Genomic DNA, 20512 nt, shown 5'->3' on the forward strand with positions numbered 1-20512 from the left:
TATTATATTATTTCCAAAAGAAAAGTAAATAAGTAAAAATTAGTTTATAATTTTAAAGCAATATAATCTTCACTTTAAAAAATTTGMAAATTTTGAAATATATTAACTCTATGACAGTATTTACAAATGAGTTTCAGACACTAAAATAKAGGTTGAAATATAACTATTTAGATATTAATGGACACTGTTTTGAACAAAAATTGTMAAAATATTTTTGAGTATACAATCTTAGATATAGAAAGTATATTTTATTAAATTTTAAAAATTATACAGTTTKTAGATGTTATTTGTTTGCTAAAATGTCCATTAAAAATAATACATTAGTTATAATTGAATAACATTAGAAATAAATTATACTTAATTWAATAAAGTAAAATTTGATTAGTTTAATATAATCTGAATTATTTAAAAATATTATTAGCCAAAATAAAAATGATGTCACATTGTGACAATTTTATTTTTAATTAAATTAAATTATATAATACTTAAATAAGCAGTAGTATAATAAAGTAATTTTATAATTTATTATATATACTGTATATTGTAAATAATATTATCACTGTGTTAATATTAAATATTAAAAAATCATTTTAAATAAATAAATATATATTTGCAAATTTCTTGTTTATTTTGACCATTTAATTAATTAAATAATTTTTAAGAAAAACTAGTAATATATTATAATTATTATCATTATATCATTAATTTATTTAAAATAATGTAAAAATATATAATTTAGTCATAATATGATAAATTCAAACAAAATTTAGTACAATTATATTGTATTTTTACTTGAATAATAAATTTTAATAAATGCTTAAAACTTGGTCTATCTGTGCTCTAATTGCACTTTAAGTAAACTAACTGTGCATATAGTCACTGGAGAGCGCRACATCATGAACACAGGGAGCTTTAGGGAKCTTTAGAGAACGGTAGGGAACGGTAGGGAACAGTAGTTTTAGCGCATATATTGTACAGCGAAGCGGAGTGAAGTGATGAGTGTTTAGTCAATTGTCTTAATCATCTCCATCTCTATGGATGTGTTGGTGTTTTTGAAACATTTATTAGAAAATAGTAATAAAAAGGTGGACTCATGTGTGTGTTTGTGATGAGTGGTGTATTGGTGTGTCCTACTGATCCTTTGGGTACGCATAGCACCGGACAATGCAAAAGGAAGCCATGTATGGCATGGGTCCACACGGAGTACAGGCACAGGATATGGGACACATGTCCCGACATACACGACATGTGAGACGCAGTGATGTACCCACTTTCGGTCCGGGAGGCTCACCCTCCAAGCCATATATTAACTCAATATCACAGCCGCCCTCAGCCCGAGGCAGTCCTATTTCTTCGCGACATATTATAAGTCCGACTCACGGTGTGCGCAGAGGCCGTCACGGTTACGGCATCAGTAGATCCAGCAATAATAGTCCACTTACATTACCCGTTGAACACGTCCCGCAATCGTTRAGCACTACCAGTGCTTACGGCCACGGCTTCCCATATTACGACGATCCGGGCAGTCCTATCATGGATACCAGAGTGCCTGGCATTATGCACGGCTCCGCTGGTCGGTCGCGATCCGGCCGAGTGCCGCTTAGGAGCTACCACTCTCTGGAAAGGGAGCCTTTGGACAGGGATTACATGATGAGAGATCCCAGAGACAGATCTTTTGATCGAATAGAAATGGGAGTCAGACATCAAAGAAGAGAGAGATCATTGGATCGGTCCATATATTTAAGAGATGATCCAACACAACCTTATAGAGATCGCGAAACTATAATCGACGACCCGTACAGAGACAGTCACAGAGGTGTTCATACGAGTCTCGGCCATTCCATGGGTACCGATCCCCGACATTTTCAGAGCAGAGATAGCTTTGTTATGGAACTACAGGCGCGACTCAATGAACTACAGGCCCAATACGGTAATGTGAAACGTGAATTGGATGCAACCACACAAAAATTGGGTTCAAGTATGCATAGTATCAAAACTTTCTGGAGTCCAGAGCTCAAGAAAGAGAGGGCTCTTCGAAAAGAGGAGGCAGCRAAATATGCGCTCATCAATGATCAACTCAAGATCTTAAGATCAGAAAATCAGGTTTATATACATTTATATATATCTATTATTATTATTATTATTATTAAGTTACAAGTTGTATACAAATTTTAAATACAATTTATWCATATTCTGACTACAAAAATATTGTGACCAAAATTTCGCGGTTAAATAATATTATTTCAATAACATTATGTATCAAATTTGAAAAWWTTTTAATTTGCAAATATAAATAAGTCATCACATAATCAGGAAATCAGTTCACATAAATGTTGTATATTTAATTGCCTGTCTCTGTACTATATATGATAAAAATCAATGTTCAACCCATCTCTAAACAAATTGACAACAAATATTTAATTTAAATATTTCAACATTATTATTAAATTTTGTTTTTGACAATAAATGCGATAAAAAGATTTAGAGGTTTGATAAGGAAAACWATTTTTCATTTGAAATTTTATGAATAATTAAAATTTTCATATAATCAAAATTAATAACTTAATTAATAATAGTAATATAATTATAAGAATATTTCAACCGCATAATAATATATTATAATTTGAAATAATAATATATATATATATATACAGTATAATTATTGACTATAAATTTTATATTTAGTAAATATATTTTAAAGAAATGATTATATCTATTATTATTATTAGTATTATAAGCGCAGTATTAATATTTTCTTACAATATATACTTAAAATTGCTGCCATTTGTTGAGATCGATATCATAAAACAAATATAGTTAAGACAGAGAATGAGTTGAGCTTAAGATTTATTTTTAATTCTCTTTAAACACGAAAACTAATCCAAAATATAATATTTCACATTAACTAAAGTCAATTCAATGTAAATGAAAATACATGTTATGTTTATGTTGTGTCTGAATCATTGTATGTTTTAATGATGTTTATAATCTTATGTAATAAAATTGAGTATTTTTAGTTTGYATTGAATTTTCCTAAAAAGCAATAATTTYAGTTATATTAATGATTGRATAATATATGAACATAGAAATTGATAGAAATTAAATGAGTAATAAGCAATCATTTAATATAAATATAGCATATTTGATATTTATATACGTATATGTATTAGAGTTTAAATATAGTGTATTGTACAGTATATACTGTACATACWGTATATACGGTCACACATCTGTTTCAATCTATTTTATTTTGTATGTATTTTTTTGTTTAAGCATTTAGTTAGCATTTTGAGTCCAATTTTACAATACGTTTAAAGGGCAGCTGCTATACTGTACTTGTTTTGTATACATTATTGTACATAAGTTATAGGATATACTCTCTCTCTTTCTTTCTTTCTCTCTCTCTCTCTCTCTCTCTCTCTCTCTCTCTCTCTCTCTCTCTCTCTCTCTCTCTCTCTCTCTCTCTCTCTCTCTCTCTCTCTCTCTCTCTCTCTCTCTCTCTCTCTCTCTCTCTCTCTCTCTCTAAGTTTGTTATCAATGACTTTGCTCACACATCTGGATATCTATAGTTACTGTTTATATATATCTTTCTTTCTTTTTTTTTTCTTTATTATTCTCATTTGTTGGTGTTTTTTGGTTTAGTAGACAGATATATAGTATAGCTGCCATTCCCTTATTCTAACTCYTATTTGGTTTAATATCAAATACAATATTGTTGTTATTTTGCTGTCATATATCCTGTATCAATGGCTTGTGGTATATGAAAACAACTATTTGATAAAATTATATTATTTTTGTTTGTTTAATTGAATTAGTAAATGAATATATTAAGAATATTTGAAAACATATAAGTAGCAAAAWGTRTATTAAAAATGAATATTAAAAATGCTTATTAAAAATGCATATATACTGTTATATATGCTAAATTATTGATATATAGGTATAAATTTTATATATGTAAATATCTTTATAATATTAAAAGAAAATTTTTATTTACACATAARTATAACTAACAATCTACGATTTGACATTAATTTATTATTAGAGATGTGATATAATATGTATATTTATATATATATCTATAAATAAGTGGTGTATAGTTAATATTGATTTGTTTGACTAATTATAACTTTGTTGTAGTATTACCTGTAGTATTGATGTTATATAAGTTATATATAAAGTTATATAAATACATTAGCTCTCGACAAATGCAATATATATTTAATTCCGGTGTTCACCGCCTATAAGTCAACAATTATATTTGACATGTTTTTGTAGTATTTGCCATTATTTTTGATGATTTTTATTATTATTTCAATAAATTAATTTATCAGTTTTCTATATTAATCAATTAATTGTAATTTATTTTTATATAATCTATTAGTTTATAATAAAACATTTATTTTACKACTGTATTATAAATTATTTTCTTAAGCTTATATTATATTATTGATTGGAAATTAGTTATTGAAATATTAAGTTAGAAAAGCAACAATAAAATTGGGATCGTTTTTTCTATTAGGCTAATCATCAGCACTTTAATAATTGATTCATTGAGCATACAGTTTGATGTACTAAAGCATAACAAAAAAATAGATGAGTAAAAATCGCATCCAATTTATACATTTATTTTTTGCTGTACTGTATATTGATTGAGATACCAATGAAAAAGTTTAGCGAAAAAGACATAAAGTAAATCAAAGTAAAACACACACAAAGAAAATATAGACTAATCAATAAATGTTAAGTGATTTGGAAAGAAATGCTTTCATAAAATTTATTGGTTTGTATTTATATGGTTTTACATAAATTGTTATAATACATATATAAAAATTATGTAAAATATTATTTATTACATAGATTTTATAACTTTTATAACTTTTATATAATTTTTATCATTATATATAAAATATTTTGATAAAATATTTATATTTATTACATAGATTTTATAACTTTTATAATGCATTTTTTTATCATTACTTTTAGTTTAATTAAATTAATTTCATATTTTGATAACTCTTTATATMKCAATTTTAATTCTGATTAAAGTTTAGTCTAAATTTAATATTAAATGAAATTTTGTCAAAATTGAAAAATGGCATAAATAGATATGTTGTAAAAATATATATTATAYGTATTAAATTCCCCCTAATTTTATTTTTCCAAAAGTTGCTTATATTTTCTGCTCCCTGGGAATTCTTAKGGAATTTTTTATTGTGCTAYCACTTATTGAATCCTAACAAAACATTTTATTATGATGTTTAAAAACARATATTATATTAAACTATATTTTATATTASAMATAATACACTAAGTTTATTAAATTGAAAATTATTTTTAAATATTTCATTAATTTTTATTGTTAAATATTTAAGTTTTGGTACTATTTATTGTAATAATAGTATATATATATACAGGTATATTCTTTCTAACGATAAAGGGAGGGAAAATTGGTGGGATTTTATTAGGGAAATTTCCTTCCTGAAAAGTTGCTCSAACTCTAATTATATGATATACAGTATATTGATATATAATACATTCACTGCTTACATATCCAATAGTACAGTATTATAAATATATATTATATAATATAATTTTTATTAACTGTATTTATTATCTATGTTTTATTTTTATACATTATTGTGACTTTTATTGCAAATATCACGATATWATAATAATAAYATTAACTTAATTTAAAATTTATACTTGATATAAATAAGATATACAGTACTAACAGTATAACATAATTTCATTTATATAAAGGCGTGTATACTATACATTATAAAGTATTGTATTTGTTATTTAGGTATACAATGATTATTATCAAAATTGATAGTATATAATACAAAAAACTTATATTATTAATGAAAAATATTTTAAAATATAGCGTGATTACAATATGTTTTTACATACAGTATTTCTATATAAAATATAAAAGATATTTTTAACCGATCTCTTTATATAACAACTTATTTTAGCATTTTATTGCTTATTAAAATATTAAATAAATTTTAATGTTTTATAAAATAATTTTTATTCTGTATAATTAATATTGAAATATTCATTTTGTATATTTACCTATAGGAAAAATATAAATTATTAAAGTAATAAATATTTTATTAGAAAAAACTATTAGAGTAAATAAAAATAGTAAAATTATAAGTTATTGGTAAAAATTAATTTAATAGACTAAAATTAAAGTCTATATAAATAAATACAATTGACTTACTACCAAGATAATTTATGAATTAATACAAATATATTAATTAAGAAATTTAATTAAAAATTTGTTTGACTAATTATTATATTTTTATTATTTAACTAACTATTAACTATTTATATTATGGGCTAATATAGTAWCTTATTTCATAATGTTATATAACAAATATAATTTTGAAATAAAAACATTTAATTTTAATAAGAATTTAGCTAATTATGAATAAATAAATAAAACATTATCAAATATATTACTTATATCATTAAACCAAAAAWWTATWAGATTAATGTAATATTTGGTATAYTRTGTAATGTGTTTATACTGTACAATGAATGTAAGTTTAAGTTCATTACACTTTTGTTTTACAGTATATGTTACTATACTTTGGCTGTCATATTGAATTAGATTTGTTGTAATTTGTATAAAATGTAATACATTTATAGATTTAATGTGAGTTAGAGTAAGAGTGTATGGTTTTTAGCAAAATTRATATTTTATTTTTTGACTTTTTTGGTTAACAGTTGTACTATAATTATATATCTTTTATGATATGGTCGTATAGATATTATAATTTATAAAACAGTTTTATTTGAATCACTGATACAATTTAGTATTAATAKTTTTTAAAACTAGTCGATATTATTATATATATATATATAATATGTAGTATATTAACAAATGTCGTTTTTCGATGCATATTATCTTTTGTTGTTTGATTTTTTATATACTCTAGTTTTATACYMCAATATATTACATATATTTACTATTGAAATAGTGATCGATAAAATAGTATCGATTTAAAGGCCAATTCCTCTATTTTGTGCTCAAATAAGAGAATATTCTYTCAGTTTTGTTATATATTTTGTCTCTTGTTTTCTCATTTATTCTTTAGTTCAGACCTTGCGATCGATTATTGACTGAAACTCTATACGATATTTAATATTATTTTTTAATATTTTAAATAAATATAATTTTATACAATATGTATAAAATATTCTTTACATTTATGAATATTATTATAWTATTAGCATTAGTATCCTATTTGTGCACAACGTTTGTCAATAATTTATTCATTAGRCGACAATTTCGACGAATAGTTAACTACGTATATATAACTATAATATATATATATATACAGTATAWATATTGTAGGTATACTTTATAGAGAATATATTTAAGCAATAAAAAAGCTGATTGATTGAATTGTGTTATTGATTTTTACATGAATATCAACAATATATTAGTTTTATTAAGCGTAATACTGTATATTAAATTTATTATATTATACATAAAAATCAGTCACACACACACACACACACACACACACACACACACACACACACACACACACACACACACACACACACACACACACACACTACTTATAATGTATTAAATGTTAAAAAATCACTGTATATTAAAAAAACATAATAAGCGGATTTTTGCTGATATAATAGTTTCTTAAAATGAAATTTTTTGATAATATTTATTTAACAATATTTTTCGTTTGATTATTTTGAATATTTTGGATAATAAATGCAATGCATATAAGTATTTAACATATAATAAGTTTATGTATTTGTTATTATATGCTAAATATATTTAAGAATTTTATAAATTATAAATTATAAATTATAAATTATAAATTATAAATTATAAATTATAAATTATAAATTATAAATTATAAATTATAAATTATAAATTATAAATTATAAATTATAAATTATAAATTATAAATTATAAATTATAAATTATAAATTATAAATTATAATTTATTATTTATATTATTAATTGAAATAAAGTGCATATAACTTGAAAATTACCRTAGATTTCTTGATAAAATACAAMTAATAATTGTATATAAATAATAAAAATTGTTTAATTGATTTTTCAGCTGAATTTTCAGCTAAAAATATATTTAATACATTTTATCAGTTTTGCTGTTTAATGACTAAGCATTTATTATATTTGCAAATGAGTTACATTAAGTGACTCACAAAATATTTAATATGAGAGCTGAAACCACATTAAACAAACTCACAATAGATTATAAAAATATTGATTTTAAGATTTTTATATCAAAATAAAGTATAAAATAATGTTTTGGAAATTCCTTTTGTTATTATTAGGTTAACATTTAGGTTTAGCTTAATATTTAGATAAAATATTTTTTACTAAAYTGTATATCGTATTAATTATTTAATATTTTTAAAATAATTGTTTCAATCGGCATTTCATATATTATCAAATTTGAWTATACGATACAAATTATATTGAATCAAATGACAAAATATTTWAAAATAGAAATGCCCAAATGTACTTGATTAATTTTATTTTTATTGTAAACATGGAATGCAAAAATMATTAATAATATGTTTGTTAACTCATTGAACATTTAGCWATTTAGCATTAAGCTTTATAAAATTAAATTGCACAAATTAAATGAGTAARGATAATTTTATCTTACTCAKTGTTTTATATAAATTTTCAAAGTTATTATAAAATATTTGTTAAATTTATTATATATATATATATATATATGTTAGGCATTTATCAYTGATACAAACATTTTACTGAAATTAGGAAATTAGTTATTAGTTTTAGATAAAATTTAAATATAAAATTATAAATAAATTTTACATAAATAGAAATTTTACCAATATTCATATACATATTTATAGTGGGTGTATGATATGTGACATTAAAAAAGGAAGTCAGTCAAGAGAGAGAGAGAGAGAGAGAGAGAGAGAGAGAGAGAGAGAAATTTTAATATAAATATATTATAAGATTAATGTATTATTTTGGTTAATATTATATGCGTGACTTTAAGTGTATCCAAAAATAAGTAATAGTGTATTTTTTATTTGATAAATAATAAAATTGTTATTTTTATAAAAATTTTCTGGAAAGAACATTAAATTGGTATTAAAGCAAATATTTGCCTCAATGTACTATATTTTCATATTTTCAAAARATTGTATTATTTAAGTGTAAATGATATAACAATATATATATATATATATAGTATTAAAATTATATAATGCAACTTAATATTAATACAATAATTATAACAATTGTTRTATGAATATTATTTTTACAAATATTTGTCATAAAATTAATTCAAGTGTTAAAACTTTTTTTAATTAATTATAAAATTCTTGACATATTTTATTGTAAGTTTGTTCAATAATTTATGATATTTCTTAMATTATTTTGTTTTCTTTTTTAATTCAAACTAMAATTACTAAATATCTTAACTCATATTTTCTTTAATAATGTTAATATAATARAATATATAATATTTTCTATTTAAGTTTCTATTACTTTATAGTTAGCAATAAAATAATTGTTTATTTTAGTAAATTTTTTATTAATAATTTTAATATTTAAATATATTTAAATRAAATTTTATTTATTGAATTTATTTTTAATACAATGAYTTATGTTTTAGCAAATTTAGGATTTTAATCGTATATAAGAACAAGTGTCTTATGTCTAATATTAATGATTAGCCGCTTTATAAATAWAAGTAAAGTATTTTTAGTCACTTAATATTATATTTATAGATTATTTATATTTATTGTCGTAAATAACTGTCTCCCAGTTTGGCACTAATAATAAATATTTTGGCGAATTATATCGCAAACCAAATGATTTAATATTTAGAACCTTTTAGTTAATATTATTTTCGTTGACTAAATAGTTGTCTGAATAAATGCAGACATTTTATACATAGTCTGTATTTTAATTGATTTTGTTATAATGTGTAATGTATTTACCAAAAAAAAACTTTTATTGCAAAACATTCACTTGTTATACAATAAAAGTTAATTTGATTATAAGATAAATTAAATGAATTGATTTTATCTTATTTTATGAACCGAACGAATATTCAAATKTTTWAATTTAAATGCAATTTATTATTGTATAAAATGAATTGTCATTTTTTACAATTAATTTTTATGTKTAATTTTAAAATAATGCAATTTTATGTAATTATAATTTTAAAAATRTATTMCATAATTTTTGTTTAAATAYATATTATATATAATTATAAATTTATTTAAATTACGCTAAAATTATTTTTTAAATATTGAGATATGTTTAGTGTTGCAAAAAAGAGAAATTTATAAAATAATAGAGAAATTTCTAGAAAGTTTCTAAAAGAAATTTCTATCTATGGGATCTCGATATTGCTATCATATAACAATACATTACCGTAAATATAATTATTAGTATTTTAATTATTAATTAAAGTAAAAAATTAATTAATTAAACTACAGTATGATATATATAATAAAATAATGAATACAATTTTACAAAATTAATTATTATTAAATAATTATAATTATTTTATATATAGGTATTACATTTGTATAGTACTATACTATACTGTATAGTATAATATTATATCTACAGTATAATATTACAATAACTATAGAAATGGGGATCCCATAATATAATAATAAAGTTAAATTTCTATAGAAATTTATTACTGAGAAATTTTCTAGAAACTTTCTATTTGCCCATCTCTAGATATGTTATAAATTCTATATTAAAAAACTTATTATCGATTSAATTTAATTTTGGATTGAATTACTTTCAGTTACTATAATATATAGTATATTTAAGTYGAAAATTATACGAAATTTCACGACTCATTCATTAATTTATTGCAAATTTTTTGTTTTTATTTCGGKTTTTAAGTCTTTTTATTGTAAAATTGCTGCTCAGAGAGTGTGTGCACTAGTGATAGACATATGCAGTATTGTATAACTAATAACATACAGTGTATGATATAAATTATGTGATATAATATTGTCGATCGACATTACAATGGCTAATGATACACAATTTAGGCTATAATGATAAACCCATTATTATTAGAAAAATCATTTAAAATGCTTATTAAATACTGGATATATTTTTACTACTAGTAAAATACAGTATATTCAATTCATTTATTATGYGATATAATAAGTATGCAAATAAATTGAAATTTAGTYTATAATATAATTTCCAAGAATATTAATGATAGTACAATAAAACAATTTATAATAAAATTGTAAAATAAAATATCATAAAAAATTGTGTTTTTTAAATCACGTTTTATTATTGMAGTTATAAAAAAATTATARCAYTTTTTATTTAGATTGAACGTAATTTACAAAATTGTTATGAAATRTACAATTGGTTTTAGTTTTAGMGCCACAAAAAATAGTGGACATTGGTTTTGATAACTCTTATACATAATGTTTTATAATACTATTAGAGGAAATGTTTTCTTTGAAAATAGAGATATACTATAAAAATAGAGAGACGTTTCACAGTYATTACAAACGCAAAGTATGTGATAAATCAGTAGTGAATATATAGAAGTAATGCACAACTTATAAGTATTACTACAGTATATGTCTGATATAATATATGATACATTATATGATATATATAGTAATATATATAAATATATATAAGTCATACACAGAATTTATTTGATGAAAAAATGCTTTAAATAATCTCTTGAGTCAGTCATGGCTTCAWWTCATACAATTATTTCTCTTTTAGTTGAATTCAATGAGAGAGAGAGAGAGTTGTGTCTGAATTGTATATAAATTTCGTTATATCTATTATGTAATACTAGWGTATACTGTATGTTGTATTACGAATTAAAGATAATAATAATAATAATAATAATAAAGAAAAAGTGTTTGTTGTATGTATTCATAGGCATTACTATTAATACGATTATATCACAGAATTTTCGTCRCTAATGTAAACTCAGAAAATAATAAATCATTTTTTGTTTGTTTGTTACTCATTATGCTTTTCAAAATTATACTATTATACAGTATTAATATATATATATATATATATATATACATATAGCAGACAACTTTGCATAATGTATTTCAAAAATAGCTGTCTTCATTTAACACATGTATTTATATTATTTGATTATATMGTTTGATAAATTTAGTTTTATACCAAAATATTTTTAAAAATGTAAAATTATAATCAAATTAGTTTGCTTTTAAATTTTATGTTCTTAAGGCTATAAAATATTTTCATTAATGTAGTGAACATTTGAAATACAAATCTCAAGCTTAATGAGAAAATCTTTAAATGTGTTCAGTGTTATTGCAATTTAATGATTATTACACTTGTTTTATATGATTTTACTATTGAGTTGTATTGTTTACGTTGTGTTRTATAGTGTTTAATCTTACATAWAATTTAAATAAATTATTTGAATRTTTTTTGKACTGATGTTTACTCTAACAAATTATTACAATAAYCATTTAATTTATAAAATTTTATGTTAGATAATAATAAYACCAGTAGTCAAAAAATTAATACAATTAGAAATATTTAAATAAAATTTTTTGGTTATAAAACAGCTAAACTTCTGACAYTTTTTTAATATTTAAAATATATAATTAATAATTATATACAGTTTAAAGATTAATATWAYATTAAGTTATATTCCGTTTAMTAATTAACAAATAAAATCATTAACATTAATTTTTTTAAATAGAAAATTTATTTCATTTTAGTTATTTTTTAACCATTATTATCTTTATCCAATATTTGTTATTTAAAAAATAACATTGCCATACTTGCATAAAAACATAATAAATAACACTTTTATGTTTGTCATTATAAATAAATAATATTTTAATAAATTTTGAGAATTTTTTTKAATAATAAATATTTACGCAAAACATACAAATAAAAATAAATATTTGATGCAAAATATAACTTTTAATTATGTGACCCATATATATATAATTCAAGTAAATTTTATTTTCATATTTGKATATATRKATATATATACGAATCATTTAGAAAAAYTGTATTAATGTTTTGGTTTCCATGAACTCATTTATATGCAAATTTATATTATATAAAATATAAGTTACTATTTTGAGTACATACATACAAAAAAACACTAATTATCCATTAATATTTAGTATATCCAATGATTAATTTCTATATTTTTTATTTTTCACAAAATCATTTACCAATAATAGATTATTGAGTATATATATCAGTAATTAACTTTATAAATAGGAATTTTTTAGCTATTATTATAATTTATGAAAAGTATCATGATAAAAGTAATCACACACATAGACTAGTACAAATTAAATAAATATTTTATCTAAGTCATAGTTTAGTTATTATTTATTTGTAATGTATTTTTAAAAACTTTTAAACTAAATAAAAAATAATTATGTTATCTATGAATAATTATTTTATTTATTATAATTTTGAACATCAAAATATACATTTATCAAAAAAGTTATTTACTTAAAGTTAATAGCTGATATATATAGTCTATATTCATATAAAAGAATATCAATTCTATGTTTATTYTTGAATTTTGTTATTAAACTAATGCCTTGAAAAATATACATTTTTTATATTCTATAACTWACCGTATTTTWAAAAARTACTATAATATATGAAAATATCAACTAAATAAATATTGACATAAACATAGAAATATGTTTGGATTTTGGGTTAACAGTTAATCATAATATCATAATATGATACTACATGTATATTGATATATAGCAACACTGTCTACACTACAATATGATTGTATTAATATTTCAATAATTTATTTGCCATTTTTAATGCATAGATGATTATCTTTACATTAACTATATAGGAAATCATTAATAAATTCATTAGAGTAATATGTTTAATAATAAACATTATTGTCRTTTTAATAGTCAATTATATTGCATAATACTGTATTTACATATATAACAAACATTTTTTATATTGGTAATTTGTATTAAAATTAAAATTTAATTAAAATTTTGGTGACAATATTTATTAGTGATAATAAGATTATGATCTAAGGATGTGATGATTGCAAGACATGCCTTATTCACGAATAGTTGTCTGATTTGTTACAGAAACAGTCGGCACTCATCAGACAACTGGAAGAAGAGTTAAGGATAACACATATGCGTAATCCGGACGCCGACGTCCAGCAACATATCGATGCTCTTTACTCAGAGAAGGAGCACATGTCTAAAGAAGTATATCTATTGAGGGAAACCATTAAAGTAAGTCATTTACTTGACTACTATATACTAAACATTTTGAATCTATTGTTTTCTTAATCACTTTATACAGTATATGATTTAAGTAATAGTCTTATTATCGATTTTGGTGTTTGATTTTTTAAACAATAACTTCTTTAATGATTTTTTAATGTTTTGGTTTTTTATTCATCAAAGGAATTGGAGCTCAGATTAGAGACTCAAAAGCAAACGTTAGCGGCMAGGGATGAGAGCATCAAAAAGTTGATGGAAATGATGCAAAACAAGGGAATCGGTGGYAAAATTATGGAAGAAGAGAGAATGGAATACGAAAGGATTAGATCCAGAAATATTGAACTCGAGACCAGACTTAGACATATCGAACATATCCTCGAAGCCAAAGAAAAGGAAGTCTTAAGGGTAGGCGTTCCCCACAGAATCATACAATTATAAACTAATTATAATAAATATWTACTTAACATATTTAATATTAAATTGCTTGCAAACAAAAATAATTTTACATTATATTGAAATATATATTTTTATTTGTTTTAAAATTATTTTGTTTGATAACAAAAAAAAGATTAACGAATCGAAAGACGAACAAATTTATTATCATTTAATGGGAATCAATGAATTAAGTAATGTTGATAATCATAATCATAAAAATTATGATAATTATAAATTAATAACAAATGTTGTCAATAATGACGATGAAAACGAACCACAAATGTTAAGAGCTATGGTTGAGATAAAGGTATGCAAAAACATATTTAAATTTTCTAATGGATGACACCATTAAACTGAATAAATTTAATAATTCATTATAAAAACAATAATTTCCATCACATAAATTTGTTTACTCTTATATGTAAACAGTATTCATGAATTTCTTTAATACAATATAACATTATGTGATAAGAGATAATATCAAGAATTTAATGCAATCTCATGAATGACTTTTTTTATTGAAAAAAGTGTTTAACAATAGATATATAGAATAAAGCATTTAATTCACACGAATTATCTTTCAATTATCCATTAATTTTAAACCCATTTCTTTTATTTCCTCTAATTGAACTTTAAGTGCATATTTAAACTATATATATAATTTAAACTATATATTATACAATAAATTATACGGTGTTTGTAATCAATGTCTCGTACAATATTCACTTTATTTATTTACTAAATTAAAAAACAACTATTATATAATATTTGAATGTTATTACAGCACTGTTTGTTGCTTTTTAATTGTTTTATTGCTATCCACTGTAATACTGGTATAATTAAGTTTATATTATTTTTATCCATATTATAAATTTGTTTATTTCATTTACTTTAATTCAATATAATAGTACTATAATTACTCATTATTTTCATATTTTATTTCTTTTTTAAAAGTATTTAGTGAACYAATAAATTTATTGTTTTCTTTAGTTACATCATAAGATTTTATTATTTATAATTAATATGATTTGTTTGAATAATTATAAAAAGTTTTAAAAAAATATTTTTTATTTATTATGATTAATGTCTAAACACTAATTAAAAGGATTCGCGTATCAAAAGTCTTGAACAGGAACTGGARCTCTTTGAGTGGGAATTTCAACGATTGAGAGACAATACCATTAAATCATATAAAATTATTGATAGTAATAATAGTAGTAAAATTAAATGTAATGATAGTGTGATTGGCGTCGACATCAGTGACAGCTACAACTGTACTAATAACGGAGCAAATAATAATAATAATAATAATAAAATAATAATAATAATAATAATAATAAATAATAAAGACAATAATAATAGGTCTAAAATAATAGAGCCTAAAATAGTTTATATATATATATATATAAATGTAAAAGTGTTTCTGATATTAACGACAGACTTTGCGATTCACAATCAGTCACCCATTTGTCAGTAACTTCTGGCAGATGTGTTGTAACAGACACTGAGAAAGAGGTTTGTTATTATTGTCTTTAAAAATGTCACATCAATTGACTGTAAAATTTAAACTATTTCTACGATCTCAAGATATATCTGTATATTCAACAAATTCTTTGACTAATTATTGACAAATTATCATTTCTGTACAACAAATCTTAATAATAATAATAAAATTACAATTAAAATACTAATCATTTTTATCTGACATATCTTGTAAACTGTCTTTCGATTCGCTTCAACTAAACTTTGCATTTATTTATAACACAATCTTTTATATTTCATTTATATTATTTGATATACAAATGATATAATTATTATTTTATATAAAAAATATTCTTATATTACTTATTAGTATTATTATATATTAATAATAATGACATTTAGCACTATTACTATTCTATATTATTAGTCTATTTGATTTAAGACTTTTTTGAATAACACAATTTTATACTAAATTCAAATTTTAATATTACAGTATATTTGATATTTAATATAATAAATAGATTAGTTAGACTAATCAACTTTTTTTAGTAAAAACATAATTTTAAAGGTTAAAAATATTAATTATAAAAAATAATCTAATAATTCATATCTTTTATTTTGTATCAATTTYTGTGTGTTATGTTATAATCAATCAGATGGAAGAGCTGAAGATTGAGCTCAACAAACGTGATCAGGAAATACTGGCAGTGGGCGCCAAAATGAAGACTCTGGAGGAACAGCATCAGGACTATCAAAGACATATAGCTGTACTCAAAGAATCTTTGTGTGCCAAAGAAGAACATTATAATATGCTTCAGGCAGATGTATGTCTGGTTTGTTTGTCTCCGCTAAGTACCACTCATAATACTTAACTCACTTACCCATACCCATACCCATACCCATACCCATACCCATACCCATACCCATACCCATACCCATACCCATACCCATACCCATACCCATACCCATACCCATACCCATACCCATACCCATATACCCATATACCCATACCCATACCCATACCCATACCCATACATACCCATATTATACCATACTATAGCATACCATTACATATCTCGCTCACACTCTTTAACTCACTTTCGCATTCATTTTATTGATTTATAAATCATATATAAGAGTATTTAGTTGTTGTGTTGACCCACTATTTGAGTTCAATGGATTCACATTACATTGCCATAAATTTTTACAATCATGTTATATATTATACAGTATATAAATTAATTTATATAAATGTGATATTAATATATGATGCACACTATGTATTGCAATCTAATAATTACATACAGAATATTCTGTAGTATATAAATAGCATTACAATATATACACATATATTATTGTTTTTAAATATCTTTTTTAATATCATTTATTGGCATAAATAAAAGCATCTATTATTATGTCTAACTATGAATACAGTAAACAATAAATCTTTTTTTGTTGCTTTTTATTGTTGTCTTTAATTTAATATTAATACTGTATTATAAATTTTGAAAAGAGATTGTCTGAATATTAACTGTAATAAACTGGGACAATTAGTCTAATCTAGAAAAAGTACAAAATTGAATTTTATGATAAATAAACAAATATAATTAATATATATACAGTATATATAATACATTTTAGTGTCTTGTTTTCATCAATAAATTGTTTTAAAAATTTTTTGTAATATAACTAAATAAAAAGATTTTAWAAAAATTATTATATAGAAACTAAATCAATATTAAATACTGACATAAATATAGTAGACATAATTYATATTTTAAATGTTATTTTTAGTATATAAAATCTTATATTTAAAAAACTTATAAAAAAAAATCATAAAACCAAACATTYAATTTWRACAAAAATTTGCGTCAATGTGTTTTTTAAATGATTGATTTTCAGAAATTGATATTACTGTATATCTATAATATTACTGTATATCTATTTATATATAGATATAACTTAAGATATTATTTACTATCACTAGATATTTAGTGACAAATTGCTTCCATATATTATAATATTACTGTAATATTATTGTATGTTTTGAGCCAAAATTATATAAACCATTTATAGTAATGGCTTAATACAATATTTATCAAAAATAATTTGTGATACAAAATTTATAAAATATTGAAAATGCTTATAGTTTGCCATTAAAWAAATAAATATAAGATATATAATATAAAGAATGAATGACTTTAATAACTATTTTCACTTTATTTTTCAAATAGTATTTCAAAGCAATTTAGTAAACAAAAATAAATTGGAMWATAAATTAATTATTTGTTTTTATTTGTCATTTTTAATGACTTATATGGACACTGTGTGGGCACAGGTGGAGGAGTTGAGGTCACGGTTGGAGGAGAAGAATAAAATGATTGAAAAGAAGACACAACAGACAATGGCCACCACTCAAGACAGGAATAAATTGACTCAAGAATTACAAGAACTTAGGGATCACGTAGACATCAAAGACAGAAAAATAAATGTTTTACAACGAAAAGTATGGAAAATAACATATACTTTATAAATACCAATTACTTTGCCTCAAAACATTGCATTTTATTATCAATAGGTCAATAAAACTTATATACAGTGTATACCATTAGCACTATTACTTGTATACTAAATAATATTTTAATGATAATATAAGGCATTCACTAAACTAGACTTATTTAGCACTCAATATATTATATACAGTAAAATATATTAATATATTGTCTATTATTCTCATCACATGTTTAGTGCATTCAATAAAAATCAAATCAATTTTAGTTTATAGTTTCCATTCAACTCACAACACAATTCTTGCAGTCAAACAATTTCATGTATTTTATTATTACAGCATATATTAGTCGACAAAATATCTCTCTTTCTAACACTAACACACACTCACACTATACGCCCATTTTTGCAAATCTATTATCTTTTTTAATTTAATTATTATTTTGGATTTTCTTTAGCCCTTTCTGGCATAGATTAAACACACAGTTATATAGTGAGTGTTAAACTGTACTCCAATATATCCAAACATATATTGAATTATTAAATATAGAAACAAATAAGTTATTTTTATAAATGGTTTCCTTCTTTAATATATATTTTATGTTTTTTAACACAAATCTAAATGATTAATGAATATCAAGTAAACATAACATTCATATAATACTATAGGAGAACTCATTTTTAGATAAATAATGGTTCACATATTATAAACTTGTTATTAATATATAAATATACAGTACTACAGGACAACTGATAAAACCATTATATCAAAACTACTATAAGATATTTAGTGTACATTTGAATTTTACATTAAGTGTATCGGAAATTAATCAATAATAGTGTAACAACTTTTGAGGCAAATTTGCAAATATTTTAAGATTAATTTTAATGCAATACACTATTAAGATATCTATTAATAATGAAGTGGTCTTTATTATTGTGGTCTAACTTCAAAAAACAATTGTATARTTTTTGTAAAATTAAAACATTTTAAATTATTGATTTGCTAAAAAATGGTGTTAAATTTAGTAACATTTTATAAATCACTTAAAATGAATTTAGAACTTAAAAAACAATCGGAATATTTGCACAGAATATTCTTTGTAATAATAATATTATTATTATTTAATTTTTTGTAATTAATTTTGTTATTAATTTTTAAACATTATTAGATTGAAAACCTTGAGGACCTTCTTAAAGAAAAGGACAATCAGGTAGACATGGCTCGGACCAGACTCACTGCAATGCAGGCCCACCACTCAACCTCCGAGGGCGCCCTTACGAGTCTAGAGGATGCTATTAGTGATAAAGACAAACAAATTGCACAATTGAAGGAACAGAGAGATCGAGCKGAACATGAGTTACACGAGGAACGGGAGATTCACGATAGACAGATAGCTGAATATAAAATGAAATTACATTCAATCGAAAATGATATGGAAAAACTTCAGGTCAGAAATCATATAACTTTTATTTTAATATATTTATTAAAACATCGCTAACCTTATGTTTAAAATTTTGGAGTCTTTTATAAAATTTGTATTTAACTAATATATTAACCAATTTTATTTGTTTTTTCTACATTTGAGCGATGATTTTAATTAATTTAAATTATCGATTTATTCTAACATTTTCATTGATTTCACAAATTATATATTAATGACTTTTTCATTGAGTAATACAAACATTATTGAATACTTTTATCAACTTTTATATTGATTACCGGATAGGAARTGATAATAATAAGTGGTTTCACTAGTTTTGGTTAAAACATTTGGTGTTTTATGTCTTAGATTTT

General features: G+C 22.0%; 1 protein-coding gene across 1 annotated transcript in view; it reads left to right on the forward strand.

Annotated features, from left to right (window-relative positions):
* The first annotated feature begins 952 nt into the window (after positions 1-952).
* Positions 953-20512, forward strand: part of LOC128961260 (trichohyalin-like) — a 28771-nt gene continuing 9211 nt past the window's right edge. Inside the window, exons 1-6 of the mRNA XM_054307477.1 lie at positions 953-2103; positions 14146-14298; positions 14473-14694; positions 16863-17030; positions 18545-18712; positions 19887-20165. Of these exons, the coding sequence (XP_054163452.1) occupies positions 1165-2103; positions 14146-14298; positions 14473-14694; positions 16863-17030; positions 18545-18712; positions 19887-20165 (1929 nt within the window). The 5' untranslated portion in view covers positions 953-1164. The remainder of the gene's footprint in view (positions 2104-14145; positions 14299-14472; positions 14695-16862; positions 17031-18544; positions 18713-19886; positions 20166-20512) is intronic.

The sequence above is a fragment of the Oppia nitens genome, unplaced genomic scaffold, assembly GCF_028296485.1.
Source record: "Oppia nitens isolate AA-2021 unplaced genomic scaffold, nextdenovo-longstitch-racon4-pilon3 scaffold5_pilon_pilon_pilon, whole genome shotgun sequence".
In the NCBI taxonomy this organism is placed as follows: Eukaryota; Metazoa; Arthropoda; class Arachnida; order Sarcoptiformes; family Oppiidae; genus Oppia; species Oppia nitens.